We start from the raw sequence: 21714 nt of genomic DNA, 5'->3' as shown, positions 1-21714 counted from the left end.
AACAAAACATTAGCTTTTAGTGGCTGAATTTAGCAGTGTGAAACAGTCAAATGAGGTAGGGGCAGGGCTGAGGAGGGGCAGGATGCAGATAGCAATCAACAAACTACCTCAAGACTCTTCCTTTGTCCTGGAAGTGCAGCCTGCAGGCAGTGGGGGAGTGAGTGAGAAGTGAGAAAAAATTGCTGGAGGTATGCAGCACAATAAAAGGGGAAATCACAGGTCAAGTGCAGGGCCATTAGGTCAAAACACTAGTTCTTTGACGTGCTTATGGCCCAGCAACTGACAGGAGAAAGGGGAAATTCTTGTGTCCCCTTATCCCCCCCACACTTGTCACCCAAGCCCCCCCACTACAAAATCTGGTGGGGGTGTATATCCCCCGCGTCCCCCCACACTTTCTACGACAATGCATAATTGACGCATTCTATAAACGATAGTCTGAGGCAGTTGGGTTGACCCTGGTCGGGTATAGCCTGGTGAGAAGCCTCTGGGGACGCCCGCCTTCTTCTAGTGAGAAGCTAGCAATTCTTTATTTAGCAGCGAAATCTCAACGATCAAACGATCACATGGTGTAGAGTGGTGTTATTTCAAGATGGAAGACAATACATTTCTCGATTAAGTTAGCGCAAGTTCGTTACCAAGCGTTTTAAAAGCCACATAGGTTTACTTGATCCTCAGTTCACTAACAGCATTGTCAACACGGCAAGGGCACCATGTTTCCGTTTAAAAAGTATCACTTTTAGTAAATAACACTAGATACAAAGATACACTGTGTTGTACTGAGGAGAAACGCTCTCGCGTGTTAAATATGTTTTTGTCAATGTTGATGTTTGTACCATTATTTACATGCAAATATTGACACAAGCTCGGCTCGTCCACTTCTATAATTTCGGCGAACGTAACTTCATTAGTGTGATGCAGCAGGGTGAGAGAGCTAAGGTCTGATACTCGTGTAAAGCGCTCTGATACCTCCGGGTCTAGCCAGCGCTATATAAAACCTTTCAAATAAAAAATAAATAAAGAAGGCTTCGCTGAGCAGCGCCTACCTAACTACACCTGCCTAATTCCTACACAGCAAAAGCCCCGCGTGCCTTTGTTTTGGTTGACCCGGTCTCTAGCTCGGTGCTACTGCTACAGCCGGCGGAACGCTGATGCTCATTGGATGACAGCCGGCAATAGGCCTACGTACCTTCTTTCTCTCGATGCACTTTTCCGGAGATAGCCGAAGCAGCGATGACGTCATGTTCGGCGACAACCCTAAAGGGTTCGGTAAAAAAAAAAAAAAAAAAAAAAGTACAAAGATAAAGGAAAAGAGAAAGAGGCGGTGGCCCTGTCTGTACCCGAGGCAACCGGGACGCGGCACCCTCCCCACACACACAGTCCCTCCCGCGACCCCTCCTACTCCTGGAGCCCGGCAGACATGGCGGCCAACATGTACCGCGTCGGAGGTATGTGGGGGATGATGAATGGGAGCAGGAAGCGGCCGCTGCGCCGCACTGACAGCAGCAGTGATAGGAGCAGAAGTGCGGCGGGGCGGGGGCGACGGCGGAGGGGATGGCATGGCCAGTGAGAGCATCCCTGGCAGCAATAATAGCATCATAACGCACCGCACGTTGTACAGCATTGCAGTATCGCCCAGCGTTGCTGCAGGCCCGCACCACTTCAGTGCACACCATGCAGCATTAGAATAGAACACACTGACCCCGCATACCCCGAGGCGGCACCTGTAACTTAAACCGGAGGGCCCCGACAACACCTTCCCCCTGTTCACACACGTGTGTGGGCCATGGAGATGCTCTTGTTCTGTTTGTTGACCCCGGCAATTAGGTGCCCTCATTCAAAAGATGGGGTTTGTGACGTTCGGCCGCCCACCCAAAGTAGACACTCCTCTATTCAGTCGTCTTTAAGCACTATCTGAAGTAGTAATGAAAATAAATTGGACAGCAGTGCCACCTACTTTGGGTAACAAATATGTGCACGTGGCCCGAGCAAGTAATGCATGCTAAAACTTATAGGGAATTGCAAAAAAAAAAAAAAAAAGTCATAGGAGGCTGGTATAGCGAAGGTAGCAGCAGAGGGACAAAACTGACAGAATAATAACCTGAGTGGAGAAGAATCGGCCTTGGCAGATAACACTGCAAGGAAACCAAATCCATCTTGACTTTCCAGAATGAGAGCACTGTCAGTACCTGGTAAAGTGTAGTCAGAAATACTTAGTAGCGAGAGTATAGTTCCTAAGCTCACCTGTTTAACCATGGTTTGAGGGGGAGGGGGAGGGGGGGGGGAAGGAGCACAGGCACTTTTAATGCTGGTTAGCAGGGGCCAAAATTAAGTTCCAAAGCCAGCAAAAATATAGGGTCCAGTAAAAGGTAATACAAAGTCTGGGGTGACCATGCAGGAAAGGTGGATTTTCTACTGCTTCCAATTTCAAATTCTTTCACCTTTACACATTGCTTTATAATTTTCAGTTTTTCAGTGTTGTTTTTTAGGTCTCGCCTAGGCAGCACTTGCATTGTCTCTTTGAGACATGCTGTATTCAGGATATGGGCAATAAGCAACATCCACCTTTTTAATTGGCTTCTTTAACTGTCCTTTGTAAATGGCTGCTTTTCATTGGATAATATGGTCACTACTCTCTCCATTTTTTTTCTTTTGTAACCTCCCATGAGAACTGCCCCTCTTACGTGTGGCGTTACTCCTCATGTTATTAATTACTGTCTTAGCACTCTTTTTTTCATTTAGGCTCAGGAACTCGCTGGTGCCCAAGCTTGCTTCCCTTCTCCTAATTATAATCAGTTTCTTTATATTTGCTAACGCTCTCTCCCCTCCTTAGCTTCAGTTCCACCCCTTCACTCCTTGCCCTCCCCAACCACGTCGCGGAGTTCTGTTTGTTTATTTTTCTTTGAATTTGTCTTTCCCCACCCCCAATACTGTTTGACCGCCCCTCCGAGATCACCGTTTTAATTTTTTTAATTTACGACTGCCTCAGAACCAGCAGTTGAACACACACTTGACTTTTAACCTCACACACAATTCTATCAGCATCGTAGTAACTACATCAAGGCCATTTTGTAGAGGATAGACCACACAGACACACACATACCTATCACCATCGTTATAACTACAATTGGGCCGTTTTCTAGAGCATAGATGCCATGCTGCGAGGTACGTCTTGTTTTCCCTGTATTTATTTAATGCAGTTTTATGTAGCGCATACTTTACCCAAAGGTGTCAGAGTCCTTTACAAAAGAGCCAGGTAAGTTTCAAAAGGTACACAAGATAGACTAAACATGCTGACAAGTTACATTTATACAGTTACAAAGGTCCACAAGATAGGCTGAGCATGGCAACAAGTTGCATAAATGCAGTTACAACGTTAACAAGTTGAATATTTGTATTGTAAAAAATAAAAGGTGTCAGCATTCGGTTAAAACAGGAGTAAAATACATATTTACAAAGTTGGCCTCATATGAGTGCTAGATGGCTGTAATGTTCAAGAAATGGGTTGAATTATTCCAAGAAGTGCCTTCAGAGGAGGAGAGTTTTAAGATCTGTTTTGAAGGTCCGGAAAGAGGTGGTGATTTGGAGGGATGGAGGAAGTGAGTTCCAGATTCTGCCCACATTACCAGAGAAGGATTGAGCCATAAATCTTTGCTTTTAAGGTAGGAGGTTCGAGCAGCAAGTTTTCCGCAATGAGTGAAGGTCCAGAACCTCCTGAGATTTTGAGTTCATTAGCCAGATAGTATGGGGAGGACGTGTGCACGGCTTTGTGGGTGATGCAGACAGTCTTGTCAATTGACCTTGCTTCGATAGGAAGCCAGTGAAGAGATAACAGTATGGGTGTGATGTGACCATTCCTTTTAGCCCCATTTATGAAGGGAGCTGCTGAGTGGAGGATGGATTTTAGAGGGGAAAGGTGGGATTTGGGGAGGCCAGCAAGGAGAGAGTTGCAGTAGTCCAATCTGGAAAGAACCATTGATTGGACCAAGGTTTTTAGGTCTTGTTCAGGAAAGAAGCGCCAACCCCCCCAGAGAAGGTACAGTTGGTAGCGTGCATTTTTGTCAATGCTATTGATATGGGACTGTAAGTTGAGCCTTTTGTCTAGGATGACACCAAGAGATTTGGCACTGTCAACAATGATAGGCTTGTTGTTGAGTGTTCAGATTGTTCATTTATGATTGGATAGGAGGGGAAGATAGGTCGAGAGGAGAAGGAATTCTGTTTTGGAAGGATTCAGTATTAGTTGATGATTTGGCAGCGAGTGGTGGATGTAGTTGTGAGTGGTGTTGAGGATTGAAATGCCATGAATAGAAGATACCTTTAAGTAGATTTGGGTGTCATCCGCATATAGGTGATAATGGATACCAGATTTTTTTTTTAGCAGATTACTCAGCAGTTTAATGTAAGGGTTGAACAGTGTGGGAGTGAGGATCGAGCCTTGAGGGATGCCTTGTCCAACAGCCATTGAAGTGGAAAGACAATTAGCTATTTAGATCATCTGGATCTGCCTGAGAGGAATGTTTCGAACCATTTGTGCACTGTGTTTTCAAATCCCATTCTTAGCTTTAAAGTGTTAAAAAGAATGCTGTGATTAACAGTGTCAAAGGCTGTGGATAGGTCAAGAAGGATCCGGAGACCAAATTCACCAGAGTCAAGTACTCGCAGGGCATCATTGATCATTCGAAGTAGGGCTGTTTCGGTAGTGTAGCCTTTGGTAAAACCAGATTGTAATTCGTAAAGCAGGGAGTTAACCTTGATATGTTGGGAAAGTTGCATTCGCCACACAACTTTCTGTAATTTTAGCAAGAAAAGGGAGGTTGGTGATAGGGCGAAAGTTGTTGAGATCTTTTGAATCAGCAGAGGGTTTCTTAAGAAGTGGGGTTAGCTGTCCTGTTTTAAGGGCAGCAGGAAGGGAGCCTTGGTTGAGGAAGAGGTTTATCAGACTGGTCTAAGGAGGGGAGAGTGTGTGGGTGTTAAAGTCAATGGCAATGTCACTGGGGATGGGGTCGGTGGAATGGTTAGAGGGTTAAGTTTCTTGAATGCTTTCAAGGAGGGCCGTATTGGTGATGATGTAAAAGTTCTGCCACGGGACTAGGGATTTGTGGTTCTCGGGGGGGGGGGGGGGGGGGGGGGGAGGTAGGATGGATGACCTGATCCACAAGTGATTTTACTTTTTCATCAAAGAATACTGCAAATTCTGCCGCTATTTTGGGGTGCAGGGGGTTGTCAAATATGGTGGGAGAGATGTTGGTGCTTTTGATAAGGTCGAATAACTTTTTAGGTCTGTTTTGGTGGAATCTAGGAGAGCTCTGAAGTGCATCATGAAGATGTGTTTGTGGTGACAAGATCTTTTGAGGCGAAGATTGAATCGATTAGTGGTAGAAGGAGAAGGTCTCCATAGTTTCACAAGGTTCCTCAAGTTTTTTTTTTTCTTCGTAGAGGGATTTATTGAACCACGGAGCAGGAGTGGGTCTTTTCTTTTTACTTTGCAATGGAGCAACATTATCAATGACAGCTGGCAGACTGGTGAGCTATTGGGTGGTCAGGCCATTGACATCAAAGTAGGGGTCTAAGATTGGACGAGAGCTCAAACTATGATGCACAAAATGTCCAGGTCGATGTTTTTGGGTATTGCGGAAAAAGGTAGTAGTTCTTTTAGGTTGGCCAAGAGTAACAGAATGAGATTGGTGCAGAGAGAAGGGGATCAGGAAGTGGTCAGACCAGTCTACTGATATAGGATCAACAGCAGGAAGCATATCTAGTTTGGAGATAACAAGGTCAAGAATGGAGCCTTTAGAGTGCGTTGGATTTGTGTTATGTTGAACAAGATCATTTCCTGAGAGAAAAGTGGCAAGCCTGTTGTCTGCCGAATCTCCCAGATTGCCACAGTGAAGATTAAAGTCTCCAATAAAAAGCTGTTTGCCGCTTTGCAAGTATTAGCCGCTTGCAAAGTCAGTGAATTCCGCTGTGAAGGTGGAGCTGTCACCAGGCGGGTGATAGATAGTATGAAACCTGACACAGGAGTTTTGCTGTATTTGAAGTATTTGTATCCAGTTTCTGACTATGATACAAGGATGGGCTCATCTAGTCTAATACTTTGGTGACAAATGACCAAGGCTGCTGTTCTGACTTTGTAACTGATGAAATTGTTGTTTTTGATGGCACTGCTACACCTTATTCGGTCATTGCTCTTTTAACGACTATTGATTTATTATATGCCTGTTAATATGTTTGACTTAAAGATTTCTGTGCATCCCTGTCAGTATTCTTTTCTTTGGCATTGTGTGGGACAGAACAATAATACATGCTAATATTTAGTGACTGCACCCTAATATATGCTGATGTCCTGAAGCAGACTCTGTTTTTCATTGTTAGTCTGTGATATCACTCCATTATGCCACACTTTTTCCATGGGCTCTCTTGCTCTGATCCAAAATAACTGCTTACTAGTGCTTGGGTACCACTCTACCTACTAGTGTTTTCGAAGATGACTCCTCTTTGACTGCTTTTCTGTGATATCAAGTCGCACCTAGATCAAATACTTACATCAGACATTTATCAGGTCCGAAGATCCCAATTGCTAAAATTTAGCTGGGTCATTTAACTTCTGCCGATGATGTCATAAAAAACAGGCTGATCTTTATGATATGGTGTGGGGATTCTCACAGATCCAGATATATTGTTCATTGGTTGTGGAACTTACTCGGGAAATTGCGGAGATAAGGTGAAGCCACAAGATCCTTCTATGTGTTTCTATGACTTTCGAAACGCTAAAGGATGTGTGCAGATATATAGATCTCACATTAGTGCAGGTCAAGAGGAACAAAGCAAGGAGTGGAGGGCACTCGCCATGCTTGAGTGTAAGCTCTGGCAAAAAGATGACTAGAAGTGGACGAAGAATTACACAACTTGTATGCTATCAAAGGACGAGGGGCAGCGGTTGAATCAGTGAGCAGTTGGGAGGATTTCTGACTGAATTATGAAACAGAAAGGCACGGTGCACAGCACAAGTGAAAAGTAATTTTTGTTGGTTAATTTGAAATTTCAATTTAGTTTTGGGTGCTCCAATAGGTGGCGTAACCGACCGTTTACGCCGACTTTAATAATCTTCCTGTGCGAACATGTCCATATGGACGCATCCCTATTTTCGGGCACTCTCTTTGGGTTCGTCAAAAAAGACAGACTCCACTTTATGTTGTCATTACTTTCTTGATTCTTTTAATGTTGGTTTCAATCTTAACTTTACATATCCAAATTGAATTGTCGCATCACATTCAATTGTATGAATCAACTGCTCCGATGCATTTCGGGCAGGTGTGCCCTTTTTCAAGGAGCTCTGAAATGATTAAACACAAACACAAATTTGCAAACATAGCCCATCTTAATAAATTCCAAATGAACAGCAATATAAACGTTATGCTCCTCAAGTCATCATAACATGTGTGACCCGGTGTGTGAATCCTTTAAGGAAACCCAGTGTGTGGTGAAGGTGCTTTAGTGAACGGAAAACCCGTGATAGCAAAAGAGTAAGAAAACGGATGAAAAACTGCTTACGTGTCCGATGTGGTCCGGACATTAGTTGTATTCAATCTAGGGGCAAAGACGTGAATAACGTTAGATCCCTTGATACACCGGGCTAGGAAAGCTCAGTGCTGGGAGCGTAGCGAGATGACTCTCGACTTACTTGAATTTATTTGGCCATTGCTGATTCCATGGAACCGGTTGTTCAGCGACTCGCGATGCTCGGTCGTTGACAGGCTATGAGCGCCGTATAAACAAACTAAGGACGGGGGAAACGGAAGTCCATGGAATCAGCAATGGCCAAATAAATTCAAGTAAGTCGAGAGTCATCTCGCTTCGCTCCCAGCACTGAGCTTTCCTAGCCCGGTGTATCAAGGGATCTAACGTTGTTCACGTCTTTGCCCCTAGATTGATTACAACTAATGTCCGGACCACATCGGACACGTAAGCAGCTTTCCATCCGTTTTCTTACTCTTTTGTTATCACGGGTTTTCCGTTCACTAAAGCACCTTCACCACACACTGGGTTTCCTTAAAGGATTCACACACCGGGTCACACATGTTATGATGATTTGAGGAGCATAACGTTTATATTGTTGTTCATTTGGAATTTATTAAGATGGGCTATGTTTGCAAATTTGTGTTTGTTCAGGATTTCTGACTGGCCATTGAGAAGTCAGATCATTTTCTGCCTTCGAGGGAAAAGATAAAAATAAGACCGATCACAATTGAAAGTATTTCTTGATGCCTGTTACTAAGGTAGTAGGATATAGCGGGGGGGGTGTTCTGAATGGCTTCATTCGTGGAATGCGCACACCCCCATGAGTAAACAGGTCACAATACTAAATTGGGAACCACTCTGTATATTTAGTATGTTCTTTAATGGTATTAAATGGATGGACTATCTTTCAGATAGTGCTGCTCTGTGTGTGTGTGTGTGTGTGTGTGTGTGTGGGGGGGGGGGGGATTACCTTAGATATTGTTGACTTAACTGCTTGATAGGATCATTGGTTTTGATGGCCATGGTGCCATTAACATATTATAATGGGTGCTTGTTAATTTGAAATATGAACTACAAAGTGAAAAGTTGTTAAAACGAGCACATGAAAAATAAAAAAAAGAATAAAAACCAATTACATCAATAACTGTAATATTACTTGATTATGCCCAGCCTCCCACTCTACTCTCTAATCACTTGGGCAAGGTAAGGGAATATCCTTTACACCATCCAGCCTATAACACTACTTAATATACTCCCATTCCACAAGTCACGCCCATCTTCACTAATGAGGAGCCAAGCCAACTTTCATATACCTATAAGCACCCCTACTCCACATCAACACTCACCACCCTAACAACACCAAGGGGTGGGGAAGTCCTATAGCCCGAAGCCTGGGATATATAGTTTGGGGTCAAGGGCAACAAGTTTTCATGTGTATTTTGTCCCTGGGACAAGTAGGCACAACCCTCTGCAGTACAAACCCTTTGGCTGCCAGTTTACAGTACCACATTATGGATCGGAGTAAGGCAATATTTGTCTCCAAGAGTTATTGCTGTTAAAACTTGTATTTATCGTTCATTAATTGAAAGCCTTTATTATTAGGATGAGCGTTCCAAGTAAATGTTGTAAGCTCTGACCGCACTAATGACAGTGGTTCCAGTATAAAAATGTGTACACATGTTTTCAAAGTTTAGGACCATGAGGCTATGTATAATGCTCCCAGAATGCTCTCTGATTAGATGCAAATATTTGCAGAAGCTTGAAAGCAAGATTGATGATTCTTTGCTTTCAAAATAGAATGTTCACAAAAAAAATGCAAAAACATTTCGCTAAACTACTGTAAAATTTCAAGTACAATTTCTTTGCAGCATCACTTAGTAACGTGTTGATGCATGCTAGTATTTCCCCAAAATATTCATAATGGAAAATCAGTGTAACCAGTTTTAATAAGATTATGGGAAACATAAAAATAAACAAGCATTGGTAAAACCAGTAGGTCTGAAATTGTTGGTCAGCCTTTAGGTTTTTTCAATGTATGACTTGTTTTGGCTTGGTTTTTGTAAAACCATTTTTGGGTGGGTGCTGCCGGGCTCTCAACATTATAACAAACATTTGCAAAAGTTGTTTTTGGTCTCAAAAAGCATACAATGCCGCCGTAGTTCCTGACACTGAACAAAATGACAGTGTGTTGATATGCTGCTTCTGAAAGAACAGAATGTCGTCACTCACAGTAAAGGAGAGAGGGGGAGGGAGTGATAGAGAGAGAGAGAGAGAGAGAGAGAGAGAGAGGAAAAAAATAAATATATATATATATATATGAATGGGAATATTTTAATAAACACAAAAGGCAATTGTTAACGCCAGACCTAATTAGGGGCCTAATTATTAAATAAAGTCTCAAAAGTGCACCTATGTCCTTGCATTAAGTGCAGATATAAGGCTTTTGTGTATTCACAAGACTTTACAGAAGTAGGCCAAGAAATAGTACTCCAAGAAAATAATTGTGAACTGCATTTTAGCATGAGCGATATGCAAGTGTAGATTTGCTCATGCGAAGATCTGAGTGTTTGCAAGTTCACTCTGTCTCCTACAACCTTTTTCCCCAAGCCTGGAAGAAGTTTTATGTCCATTGTCAGGAGTACATTTCCAACCTTTCTCAGTATGGGAAACGATTAGAGAACAGTTGGTGAAAACCTTTAAAATACACAAGTTGGTAGGTTTGTACAGACTCAAAAGGGCATTCCAACTCTGGAACTATTGCTTACCATTACCTTCAGCTCCAGGATGTAGATCTGTGGAAACGTGGCAACATAAGGGAATTGCTACTATTCAAACCCTACTATGGAAGGAGCCCTGGCATAATCAGAGAGGCTTTTTCAGAACTATTCTATAATGAGATTGCTGCCACAATTTGTCGCCACATTACATGGCACAGAAGGGACAAGTGGGTTTTGTTACAGGAAAAGTAGATTTATGATGCAACCTGCCCCATGGACAAGTAGATATTTTACTATCTTCTACACCCCTTCAATGTGGCAATTAATATTATGAAGATTTCATACATCTGATACATTTTGTATAGAACACATGGGTAAAAAAGATGATTAAGAGACCGTAGGATGAAGTGTAAAATACAAAAGACAGGTAGGAGGAGATAATGATGAATGATCCGCTTATCCTATAGCATGATTCCTGGGAGTCCTTCCTACAAACCCAACCCTCCTCTCATCTGTCCAAAACCAGCCAGTCCCTCCCACCCCTCTACCTTGTGAGACACTTATTCATTGGAGCCCAGATTTTGCAGCCTCTCCTACTATGACGCCGGCCCTTACAATTATAAAGAGTTCTTTCAAGATTGTATATGGCCAGAAAGTGGCCCAGCCAAGCTTGATCAGTGGGGAGGACAACATCCTTCCACCACGTAGCGATAAGCAGCCGGGCTACGGCCACCACAATCAAGATGGAATCAAACTGCAATACATCAAGTTGTTCCTTATTATCATAGCCTAAAAGCCTCAATGATGGAATTATGCGATTCCTTCCTCCAGTGTATTATACAAGAATTCCTCAATCCCTTCTTTGAAATGTGACAGTTTTCCACAGGTAAAAAACAATCTTCCGGACCTTGAACACACCTAGGGCATTTATCATACCCTCGTTTACCCTAGCAAAAAAGCTTAGCCGGAGTAAAATAAAGGTAGAAAATGGTTTGCTAATGCTGGGCTTTTAAATTGGCTGAGAGGAAGATTCCCCTACCTAATGCGATCAACTGATATAAATCCACGTCAGGGTCCCCCAGTTTCCTGGCCCAGTTAGTTTCTACCTTTTCTAGGCCATCGGGAACTGAGAACAGTAAGATTTTGTATATATGTTTAACCACAGACTGGGGATACACTATGGCTTCCAATAGTTGCATTTTATTTAGGAGAGCTTATCGGTCCCTAATTGAGTTAAAGAGCTAGTAATATTCATGTAGATAAAATGAGTTCCTTCAGTTACTCTGTATCGCTGTTGCAGATCTATAAATGAGCGAATCTGTTTGGCTGAATATAAGTCCCCTACCCTGGTTATGCCCTTTTGATACTATTGCCTGCCCATGATATTGTACATCTTTACAGGAAACAGAAGGGATTACCACAAAGGTGTATATCTATTATACTTGTTTATCAGCATGAGTTTAGCCACTTGACTCCAAATTTTCTAGGTCGCTATCACCACCTTGAACCGTGTCTTCTTGTAGTAGCTGACCTCTACTTGCCGGAGAAGTATACCACATGCCGATCTGCCTATAGCCAACTCGTATATAGAGGGGGCAGGAATTTGAGAGAGAGCAAAACAAGGCACGTGAGAAGACTACATTAGAAACTACAACCGAGAGTATAAGGAATGGCAACCTCCTGTATTACGTGAATGGGTAAGATAAGTATATGCTCAATTAATGTGGGGCTCTTCAATGATAGGATGAAACGCATAAGGGTAGCTGAGGGTTTAAGAACAAAAGGGGTTGACATATTCTGTCAACAAGAAACACACAACCCGTGGGGGAAGCCGGACACCCTGATGATTAGAGGCTATACCCCTCATATTCTTGAGTTTATTAATACCATTCGGGAAAGTCTTTAAATGTGACTTCTAGCCCTCTCCTATCAAGAGTTATTAGTTAATAACTTCCTACTATGTTACCCTATGTAGCAGGGGATTTGCAATGGGAAAAATGACTTGGGCCATTTTTCCAGCACCAGAACTTACAAAAACATATTTTATAAGTACTTTGCTTATATCCACAGGTCCCCAACCCCAAAGAACAACTAGGGGAGACTTTAGGGGTTCTGATTCTGTAGAAATATTGCAGATCCTCCCGTCACTAGGCTCCTAGCATCATAGTCGAATTTGGGCAGGCCTTTATCACAATGTGGGGAATGAAATGTGAAATTTCACTTAACCAAGGGCATATAAAACTCCTTTTATAGGGGTCTACCTCATAAATACCGGACCCCCCACCCCTGCGACACCTAGGGGAGACCCTAGGGGTTCCTAATATGCCAAAACATTGTCCATATCCATTTCTAAGTGCCCAAACCCCAAAGTCGAGTTTGAGCACAAATGACTTTTTAAAAGCAGTCCTGCCACCCAGGGCTACTTTTAAAACTGACCTCCGGCTTCTGCAGTGCACACATTCAATTACAGAAAAGCTGTTTGCCTCTAAACTGCCATGCCCTATTGTGTGTTAGGGACTTCTAGGTAGTTTTAATCCCCCTGCCCTAATATTTTAATAGGGTCTGATAGGGTAGGTCATGCCAACCACAGTGGTACCCCAACCCCTAGTGTACCCTAGTGTATGTAGGTGTTTCCCTGTTTTCTGAATGTGTCTCTTTCAGCATAGCACTGGCCCTGGCCTGGTTAGGCAGAGCTCAGGGTCAGTCAGAATCAGTTACAACCAGTACCATTCAGCAAAAAGTTGGGGGGTGCCCAGGACACAGAATGACTTTGGAACAGTGAGACTCTATGATATGGTGTGGTTCAGGTTACATCTAGCCGGACCATTTGTCCGTAGGTCTCCTCTTGTTCATTGAGGTCCTGATTGACAGTGTCCAGAGTATGTATCCACCCGCATTCTTTGAAATTGAGGGAAGAGGCAATGTTTCTGCCTTTTGGGTGTTGGTAGATCTTTTCTAGTACCCTCCATTCTAGTTTTTCAGCAAAATGGCCTGTGTTGGAATAGTGGTCCAGTCTCTAAGATTGGCACCTCTGTGCCCCCTGTACCATGCTGGGGATTCTGCTGCAATGTTGCAAGATTCTGGTCTTAACTATTTGAGTTGTCTGGCCAACATACAATTTGTCACAGGACATCTTATATCATAGATGACGTTGAAGCTATTGCACTTTGTGTGGTGTGGCAGAACGTACATATGCCCCTGGTGTGTGAAAGCTGCCCGACTACAGTGTGTTTACATGCTTTGCAGTTGCTGCATTTAAAGTGGCCAACCAATGGAGGTAGGTTCAGTTGTTGTCTGATGTCAGGTGCGCAGATTGTCTTCAGGTAAGGGCTAACCACGTGATCCCTCACATTTCTGGCTCTCTTGAAAGCAAACATCGGTTCCTCTTTCATATTGATTTCTGTGCCTACTAGGTTCCAATACTTTTTGATCACTTTCTTAATTTCGTGGCTCCTAGTATTGAAAGTGGTAACAGTCAAGTTTGTTCATTTTGTCGTCTTTGGGTTTCACCTCAAAGAGGGACTCGCAAAGACCATACCAAGCTCTCTTCCAGGCCCTGTTCAGCAAGCCTTTGGGGTAGCCTCTTTCTTTAAGTTTTAATAGTACTATGTCTGTTTCCTTAAAGAAATACGATCTCAGTGAGCAGTTATGTCTTAGTCTTAAAAATTGACCAAATGGTAAATTGTCCCTCAAATTTCTAGAATGATGTGAGTCTTATTTTAAGAGGGTGTTCCGTTCAGTGGGTTTCCTAAAAAGGGTCGTGAAGATCTTGGCATCTCTCACTTGTAGCATGAGGTCTAGAAAGCAAATAGCAGATTGCTGTATGTCATGGTGATTTTGATGTCTGGTGACCTTTCGTTAAGCCAAGCTTTGAAATCGTTAAGGTTTTCTACAGTTCCAGTCCAGAACATCATCAATATACCTCTTCCAAATGATGATGTTGTCAATGAACAGATTGTTAAGGTCCATAGTTGTAGGACGCTGTCAATAATTTGATTCAAAGGCTCCAGAATTGAGCCACAACCTGAGATGATGGGTTTCCCAGGCGGGTGCTACAAGTTTTTATGACTCTTCGGGAGTGAATATATTGTGGGTATCCTTGTGTTGCTTTGGTAAAGGAAATTATACTCCGGTTCAGTAAGGAAGCCCTCTTCAAGTCCTTTGTTGGTGAAATCCCGGATGAGTTTGGATACGTCTTGGGTCAGGTCTTTGTTAGTCCATTTGTAGCTGTCCTGGCAACTCAACTATTGGTTGATTTCTGCAACATGGTAATTGGTATTCTGGATCACGACCGCTCCACCTTTGTCTGCTGCCTTGATGACAATCAACATCTCCTTGTTCTACCCTCATATGATCATTGGGTTAATTAAGTTCCTTTACCCTCCCTGATACCGCTTGATTCATTCTCTTGTTCTTCTTAGTCTAATTAATGCCTGGCACTTTCCAAATACCAGTTTTTCTAAGGTTGCTGGATATCCTACCTGGATCTCTGCATGCTCTGAGGATGCCTTGATTAACGCATCTGAGGTGCCGGGTTTTTAAGAACCCGGTGGTGCCAGGGGATAACACCCGAAGACCTCTGAGTTCCCCCTTGTTCCGGACCACAGAAACACTGAGTCTTCTAGTCGCAGTCAGAGATCAAGTTTATTGGCAGCTACCAAGTAACAGGTGTCCTAGAAGCACGACAAACACGGGTCATGTGTCCTCAGGAGACTGTTCGTTTTTACAGAACCAGCCTTCTCCTTATATACAAAAATAATAGCTGCAAGCAAGAATTCTTGAGTTTATGATATGGCTATACACATATTTCTACAATAATACAAAAGAGCGAAGTCATGTAGGCAAGCCCGTATTTTAGACGTCCAATTCGTGATAGATTACCCAGCCAGGCCCGGAACTCCCATCAGATATCGATGTAACCCCAATAAAGGAAGGCACCTCCTAGTCATAAAACTGGCCATAGAACAGGAAAAGGCAGGCGTGTATGTGTGTAGAAAACATGATCTGGATGTAGTGGATGGTTTGCGGCATGTTATGCATTGATGCTATCGTATCAGGCCACTGGGCGAGGAGCTGCCCAAACAAGTTCGGCTGGAGGCAATGGAGTCAGTTGGGACAGGTGTGGTATATAAATAAATAATACCGGATCTATTTTTGACTGGATATAGTAATAACAGATAGCTCAATAAATAAGAGTCAAGATTCGAGGTAGTAGGAGTTTGCGGGTTTAATACAGCATAAGGACAGGAACAGGACAACCTGCAAGATCTGGGATGGCTAGCTAGCACAACTTTAATAACAGTGCACAAGCATATATACTAAAACAGTTTCATTGCAGTACATACAATAGGCGGAGCAGTGGGTGTGGTGCATAGCAGTCGCGAAAGATAAGGGTGAAAGTGGGTGTAACAGGAGGCGTATACATAGACATGTGATGTAAACCTAACAGAATATGTCATAAATGGGGCGGAAACATGGAGGGGGCTACCTGAGGAGCCGGGACCTCTAACCTAGTGGTGCGCGCAAACTGACAATGACGTGTTACTAGGAGAAGCTGGGGGCTATGACTTCTGCGCTAGGAGCAGAGACTGAAGTCTGGAGAGTCAGGGCGACATGTACCTAAACACTATCTAGTATCTGATGTTTGGAGAACATGTTGATAGAATCCAAAAGTTATCGGGGTAAAGGCTAACAGATTCTAAGACTGGTGCATGCATTATTCTACATGTAGTGCGTGTTGAAGAATATGAAATGACCATTAATACAGTATTTTCTCTTACATGGAGACGTAAAGACTAGACGATGACTGAAACTATTGATGCGATTCAGTAGCTTAGGAATGCAGAGAAGGAGGGCTGGACTGATAACTAGAATCATAACATACTCTTGGCAGACTCAGAGGCAGAGCCAGGCCGAGCCGGGCACTGTGAGGCAGGAAGTAAGTGAAGGGTCAGGAACACAGGTGGGGGCTGTATCGCTCCTCAGCGAGGGCTCAGGATACAGGAGCTGAATCTGGTGTCCGGGCCCTTTTGAGGCCTAGAAACGGGGACTTTTCAATGAAATAACGTGCACACTGAGAAACGTGGCAACGTAACTTTACATAGGCCTAATACTCGTAGCTTTCACGAGAACTGGAAACTGGCATACTAGAGATGGACACAACTGTAATTGCGTCTTTAATCAAACATGGGGAATACATATGCATATTAATCATGCACACATAACATAAGATGGGGAACACGTAGGGACACAGAACATGGCAAAATTTACTTTTCCACACAGGTCAGGGGGAAGTCAGGGAAGGTGGACGTGTTCTTTTAGATCAAGCTCGACCTTTAATTGACTTATCATGAGGGCAAGACACAAAATGGATACCGTTTACAAAATGGAGTCTGAGGGGTCGGGACGGAAACTAAGATTCGGGGGTGTTAGCATACCTCGATCATGACGCAAATGCATAGGAATGATGTCCTAATCATTATCGGTTCGTCAACACCAAATTCGTCATGATACGTTGATGTTTCGGGACACGGGTATTGGACCTCGATACAGGGACAACAGTAGGGTCCAGAATTTCAGAACCACAGACCCTCCTTTTGCCCTCATATAAGGCAATAATTCATGTTAATCCGAGTCTAAATCTGTATGAAGGAATTCGTGGAGATGCTGCTGTAGCATCATTCTGTTGCTCAGTTCGTCCCTTGACACAGGCTTCCGTACACATGACGTAGCACAGAGGCCACATAGTGCAGGAGCGCACTGTACACACAGGCAGAACATAAACAGAAGTGCTAAGATCATCCCAATGAAGATCAGTGTTTTCCATCCCCAGGTAGCGATCAGTTCCCAGAGCCACCCTAGTAAGGACCAGTCCCCTATTTCTACGTGAAGGGAACCAGATATCTCGTGTAGCTTAGAGATGGCCTGGTACACTGTCGGTGCGTTATCAGGGATGAAAATGCAACAACTGGATTGGATCACTCTACACACACCACCACGTTCGGCGAGTATGATATCTAGGGCAACTCGGTTCTGAAGGGTCATAAGTCGATCCGACTGAAGCTCGGTTGTCAAATTGCCAAGGGCTCCGGCCGTTGTAATCACGGCGGATTCAACTATCCTCGATAACTGGCGAATATTCCTGCTGTTCACCATAGGCCCCCAAAATAGCAGAAAACCCTTTGCGAAGTCAGCGAATTCCTGACCCGCGGTGTCGTCTTTACTCACGACACCTCTAGCTGTCCTTGTCCGATGGTAATCTGCTCTGGCCGTGTAGGTGGGAGGCAGCAGAAATGAGATAAAACATGTACCTGAGAAGTCAGGGGGCAACCAGGTGTAGGCTTGGTCATGGCAGACGAAATACGTGCCTTTGGCTGCTCATAGTAGAGGGGAAGTTCGGGAAGCGAACACATATGTTTCCGTGCATACACTCTTTCCTAATTGTGCTTTGGGATCCCTACCGATACCTTGTAAACATAAGTAACCTCGGTTGGGTACTATCCAAACTGGACGGGATTTCTTTGTTGTCTGGCTCTTACTCAGGTAAACCCCATATTTAGTTACGTTCCAACGAGTGTACGGGGTGAGTTCATCTTTGGGAATCGTTAGATTTGTGTCGAACTCCCTACTCATATTTCTTATCCCTGCCACCAGTGCCTTGTTGTTGGAATCGCTTTCAACGGAACGTGTTGGGTATGGTTCTAGGGCGAACAGGAACATGGTCTGAAAAGCCCACAGAGAACCATAATAACTGAATGGCAGGATGAAGTATGGGATACCCTTATCCGTTGTGTGTGGCATGAGTCCACATATCCAACAGTTCGATGTGTTCATTATGGACTGGTGTTGGTGTAGGAGTTGAATAAATGAGTTGTTTACAAATTCGAGTCTTCTGGCAGACTCGTGTTCAGGTAGAGGGTGAAAGTAGTGTGGAGAGGTAGTAGGAGGAGGTGGTGGCCGGGTGTCATTTGAAAAAGTAACTTGGAAAACGAATAGAGTATAACCAGTCAAAAACATCGTTATGCTACACAACATTAAAATACATGTTATCAAAAACCTTTTTTTGGCCAGTACAGTGCATAGTTGTCTTTCAGTGTTCGTGAATCTGGTAGGTCTCTTTACCGTAGGAAACTCCATCCTCTAGTTGCTGCCCGCGGTGGTAGGTTGATTCTGCCAGGGAGTGCGCTCTGTTCAGTCCGGGGTAACTCCCTTGGACCAACCAGAACCGTTGACCTAAACGTCCCCAGCTGCACTCCCCAGACTTCAACCGCGACCCTAGCAGCAGAACCGGATGGCGGTTCGAAAATCAAAAATGAGCAAGTTTCCTGAGAGTGAGAGAGCTGAAAAATCAAAAATAGTTCTTGGGGGAAGGGAAATCACATTAATTTGCTTTTTTATTAGTCTCTTTGTCTTGACCTTAGATTATATTGTTGTTTCCCAGGTACGGTGTGGTCTTCAAACAACGTCTTAGACTTCTGAAGTGTCCAACTGCATTGACGGTGGCACAAGTCCTTGTAAAATATGATCACTCTCCTTTTCGGTACCAGTTTCTTTTAAACGTGCATCGCTGAAAGGGATGAAGCGAGGTATGGATTCTGTCTCGGAGTCGGCAATTCCTTCGTTGACCCACCGGTCGTATGGAAGGGGCAGAGGGACCCGTTTACAATGGGTCCCGTGCACCCAGTTCTTTTTGCCTTCCACCCGAACAGCTGATCTCGTGGAAAGAAGTACCAGGTACGGTCCGGTCCACCTCGGCTGCCCGTTGTTTGTGCGCTGGAAATTCCGCACCAAGACCCACGTGCCGGGTTCGATGGAGTGACCTGGATAGTCAGAGGCTGGCGGAGAGGAACTGTGAACCTGTTGGTGTAAAACACGCAATTTAGTTGTTAATTCGCACAAATAGTCAAGCAGTACGGGGTGCTCTATTTCACTGAGTTTCTTTGGCCTTGGCACGCCCCAGACGTTGGCTGGGCGGCCAAACACTATCTCATGAGGAGTAAGTCCTAACCTGGAATGGACTGTCATTCTAGTTGACAAGAGTGCTAGGGGCAAGGCGTCAGGCCATTTAAGACCTGTACAGGCTTGGATCTTGGCTAACTTGAGCTTTAAAGTGCCATTGTAGCACTCTACTAATCCAGCTGATTGGGGGTGATTCGCAAAGTGGAATTTTTGTTGTATGCCTAAGCACTCACACACTCTCTTCATCACGCGTCCTACGAATTCACTTCCATTATCACTCCAGACGATTCTAGGCATACCGAACATAGGGAAGAACTCTTTGACAAGGGCTTTGGCAGTTGACAAGGCGGTATTGTCCTTAAGGGGGTACGCTTCCACCCACCTGAAAAAAGCGCAAACAACAACGAGCACATACTTCAGATTGTTGCACCTTTCCATGTGAATGAAATCGAGCTGCAAAACCTCGAACGGATACGTTGGAGGCGCAAAATGACCAGCTGGAGTTGGGGTTCCCCTACCGGGATTGTACTTCAAACACACCATACAGTTTCTGACCACATTCTCTGCATATTTCGGGATATTACCATTTTGCCATACTGGGGCCAATAGTTTACAGATTCCTCTTGAACTGATGTGCGCAACTCCATGAGCCATTGTTACTACTGCAAGTACATATGCGTTAGGTAATAGCCATCGCTGGTGTTCTGACAGTTCGACCCAACAACCATTCGCGTCTAATCTACCTTTACTTTCTCTCCATTCATTCACCTCTTTCTCAGTTGCCTCGGCTTGTCTAGATTTCACGCTTTCAATGGTGTCTTCACACATTCCCACATCCGTAATCCATCTAGCGGGACCTACAACATACATCCGACTCATCGTGTTCCTTGCAGTCTCTTTCGCAACCTCGTCTGCAAATGCATTCCCACGGCCAACTTCATCCTGAATCTTTTTGTGGGCACTGCATTTCACAATGGCAACTTGTAGTGGCAGGGTCAATGACTCGAGGAGTTCATTAACTAACTGACCATGCTGTATCTTTGCACCATGTGACGTAAGAAACCCACGTTCACGCCACAATCTCCCAAAACTGTGATCCACGCCAAAGGCGTATTGGCTGTCAGTGTACACATTCACTCGTTTTCCTTTCACTAACACACATGCTCTTGTAAGCGCAATTAGCTCTGCAGCTTGTGCAGAATTATGGGAAATGCGGGCGGTCTCTATAATGGTGTGTAACGTCGTTACGGCATATGCTGCAGTCGTATCACCATTCGGCAACTTGAAACATGAACCATCAACCCATAAAGTATCGTTGCATTCAGGAAAGGGAGTGTCCTGTAAGTCTACTCTCCCTTTTGTCTCTTCTTCTGTCCTAAAACAGCAGTCATGTTTATCAATCTCGTCTGTTTCTGTCGGAATAGGTAATAACGTTGCGGGTTCAGTGTATCACACCTCTTTATGTGGATGTGACTTGCTAGCAGTGTTAGTTCGTAACTGGATAGTCGAGCGCTAGTAAGATGTTGTGTCTTCGTCCTGTTTAGTAAAATGTCTACTGCATGCGGACCATAACGATCAGAGTATTATTCATGACTAATCCAGCGGACTGTCGAATGCAGACAGCTGCTGCGGCGGTAGCTCTCAGACAACTTGGTAGTGCCTTAGCCACAGGGTCTAGAGTTGCCGAAAAATACGCGCATGGGCGCTGTCTGTCCCCATAATGTTGTTAAAACTGATAATGCACAACCTTCCTTCTCATGGACATATAATGTAAAAGGCTTACTGTAGTTGGGGTTTCCCAACACAGGAGCCGAACACAATGCATCACGCAACTCGTGGAAACTCGTCTGACAATCTTCAGACCAGGGCATAGGATTTGGCGTGTCTTTACAGAGTAGTGCCAGCAAGGGTTTGGCTAGTAGTGAGAAATTCGGTATCCACTGTCTACAGTACGATGTAATGCCCAAGAAGGCTCGAACCTCTCTCTGTGTCCTTGGGGCACTCAGCTCTGCTATTGCCTGTATACTTTCTGGTGTCAGTCTCCTTCCCTCCTTCGACAAGATGTGACCTAGGTAGGTAACTTCTTGTCGACAAAATTGTAGTTTGGAGAGAGAGACTTTGTGCTTCATGTCACATAAGTGATGCAATAATGACAGCGTAGCTTGTTTGCAAATTTCTTCAGTGTCTGCAGCGATCAGCAGATCGTCTACGTACTGAATCAGAGTTGAACCATTCGGTAGAATAATCGTGTCTAGTTGTGTTTTTCAGGGCCTGACTGAATATTGATGGGCTTTCGCAGTAGCCTTGAGGAGCGCATTTGAAGCGGAAGCTTCGTCCTCCTAAATTGAATTCAAAAATATTTCTACTCTCCTCAGCAATCGGGATGCTGAAGAAAGCGTTCTTCAGGTCAATCACCGAGAACCAATTTGCTGAAGCTGGAACCATCGTCAATAAAGCAGTAATGTCGGGGACAACTGGAAACTGTGGGATAACTATCTTGTTCACTTCTCTGAGGTCGATC

General features: G+C 44.1%; 1 protein-coding gene across 2 annotated transcripts in view; it reads left to right on the top strand.

Moving 5' to 3' along the window:
* The first annotated feature begins 1287 nt into the window (after positions 1-1287).
* Positions 1288-21714, top strand: part of MTA3 (metastasis associated 1 family member 3) — a 771323-nt gene continuing 750896 nt past the window's right edge. The window contains exon 1 of one of the 2 annotated variants that reach the window (XM_078649694.1): positions 1288-1445. In XM_078649694.1, the coding sequence (XP_078505820.1) occupies positions 1418-1445 (28 nt within the window). In that variant the 5' untranslated portion in view covers positions 1288-1417. The remainder of the gene's footprint in view (positions 1446-21714) is intronic. The other variant, XM_078649695.1, reaches the window with a different exon arrangement.

Source organism: Lissotriton helveticus, chromosome 6, assembly GCF_964261635.1.
Source record: "Lissotriton helveticus chromosome 6, aLisHel1.1, whole genome shotgun sequence".
Taxonomy (NCBI): Eukaryota; Metazoa; Chordata; class Amphibia; order Caudata; family Salamandridae; genus Lissotriton; species Lissotriton helveticus.
Note: the sequence above shows the minus strand (reverse complement) of the source record. Positions and strands in the feature narration are given on the sequence as shown.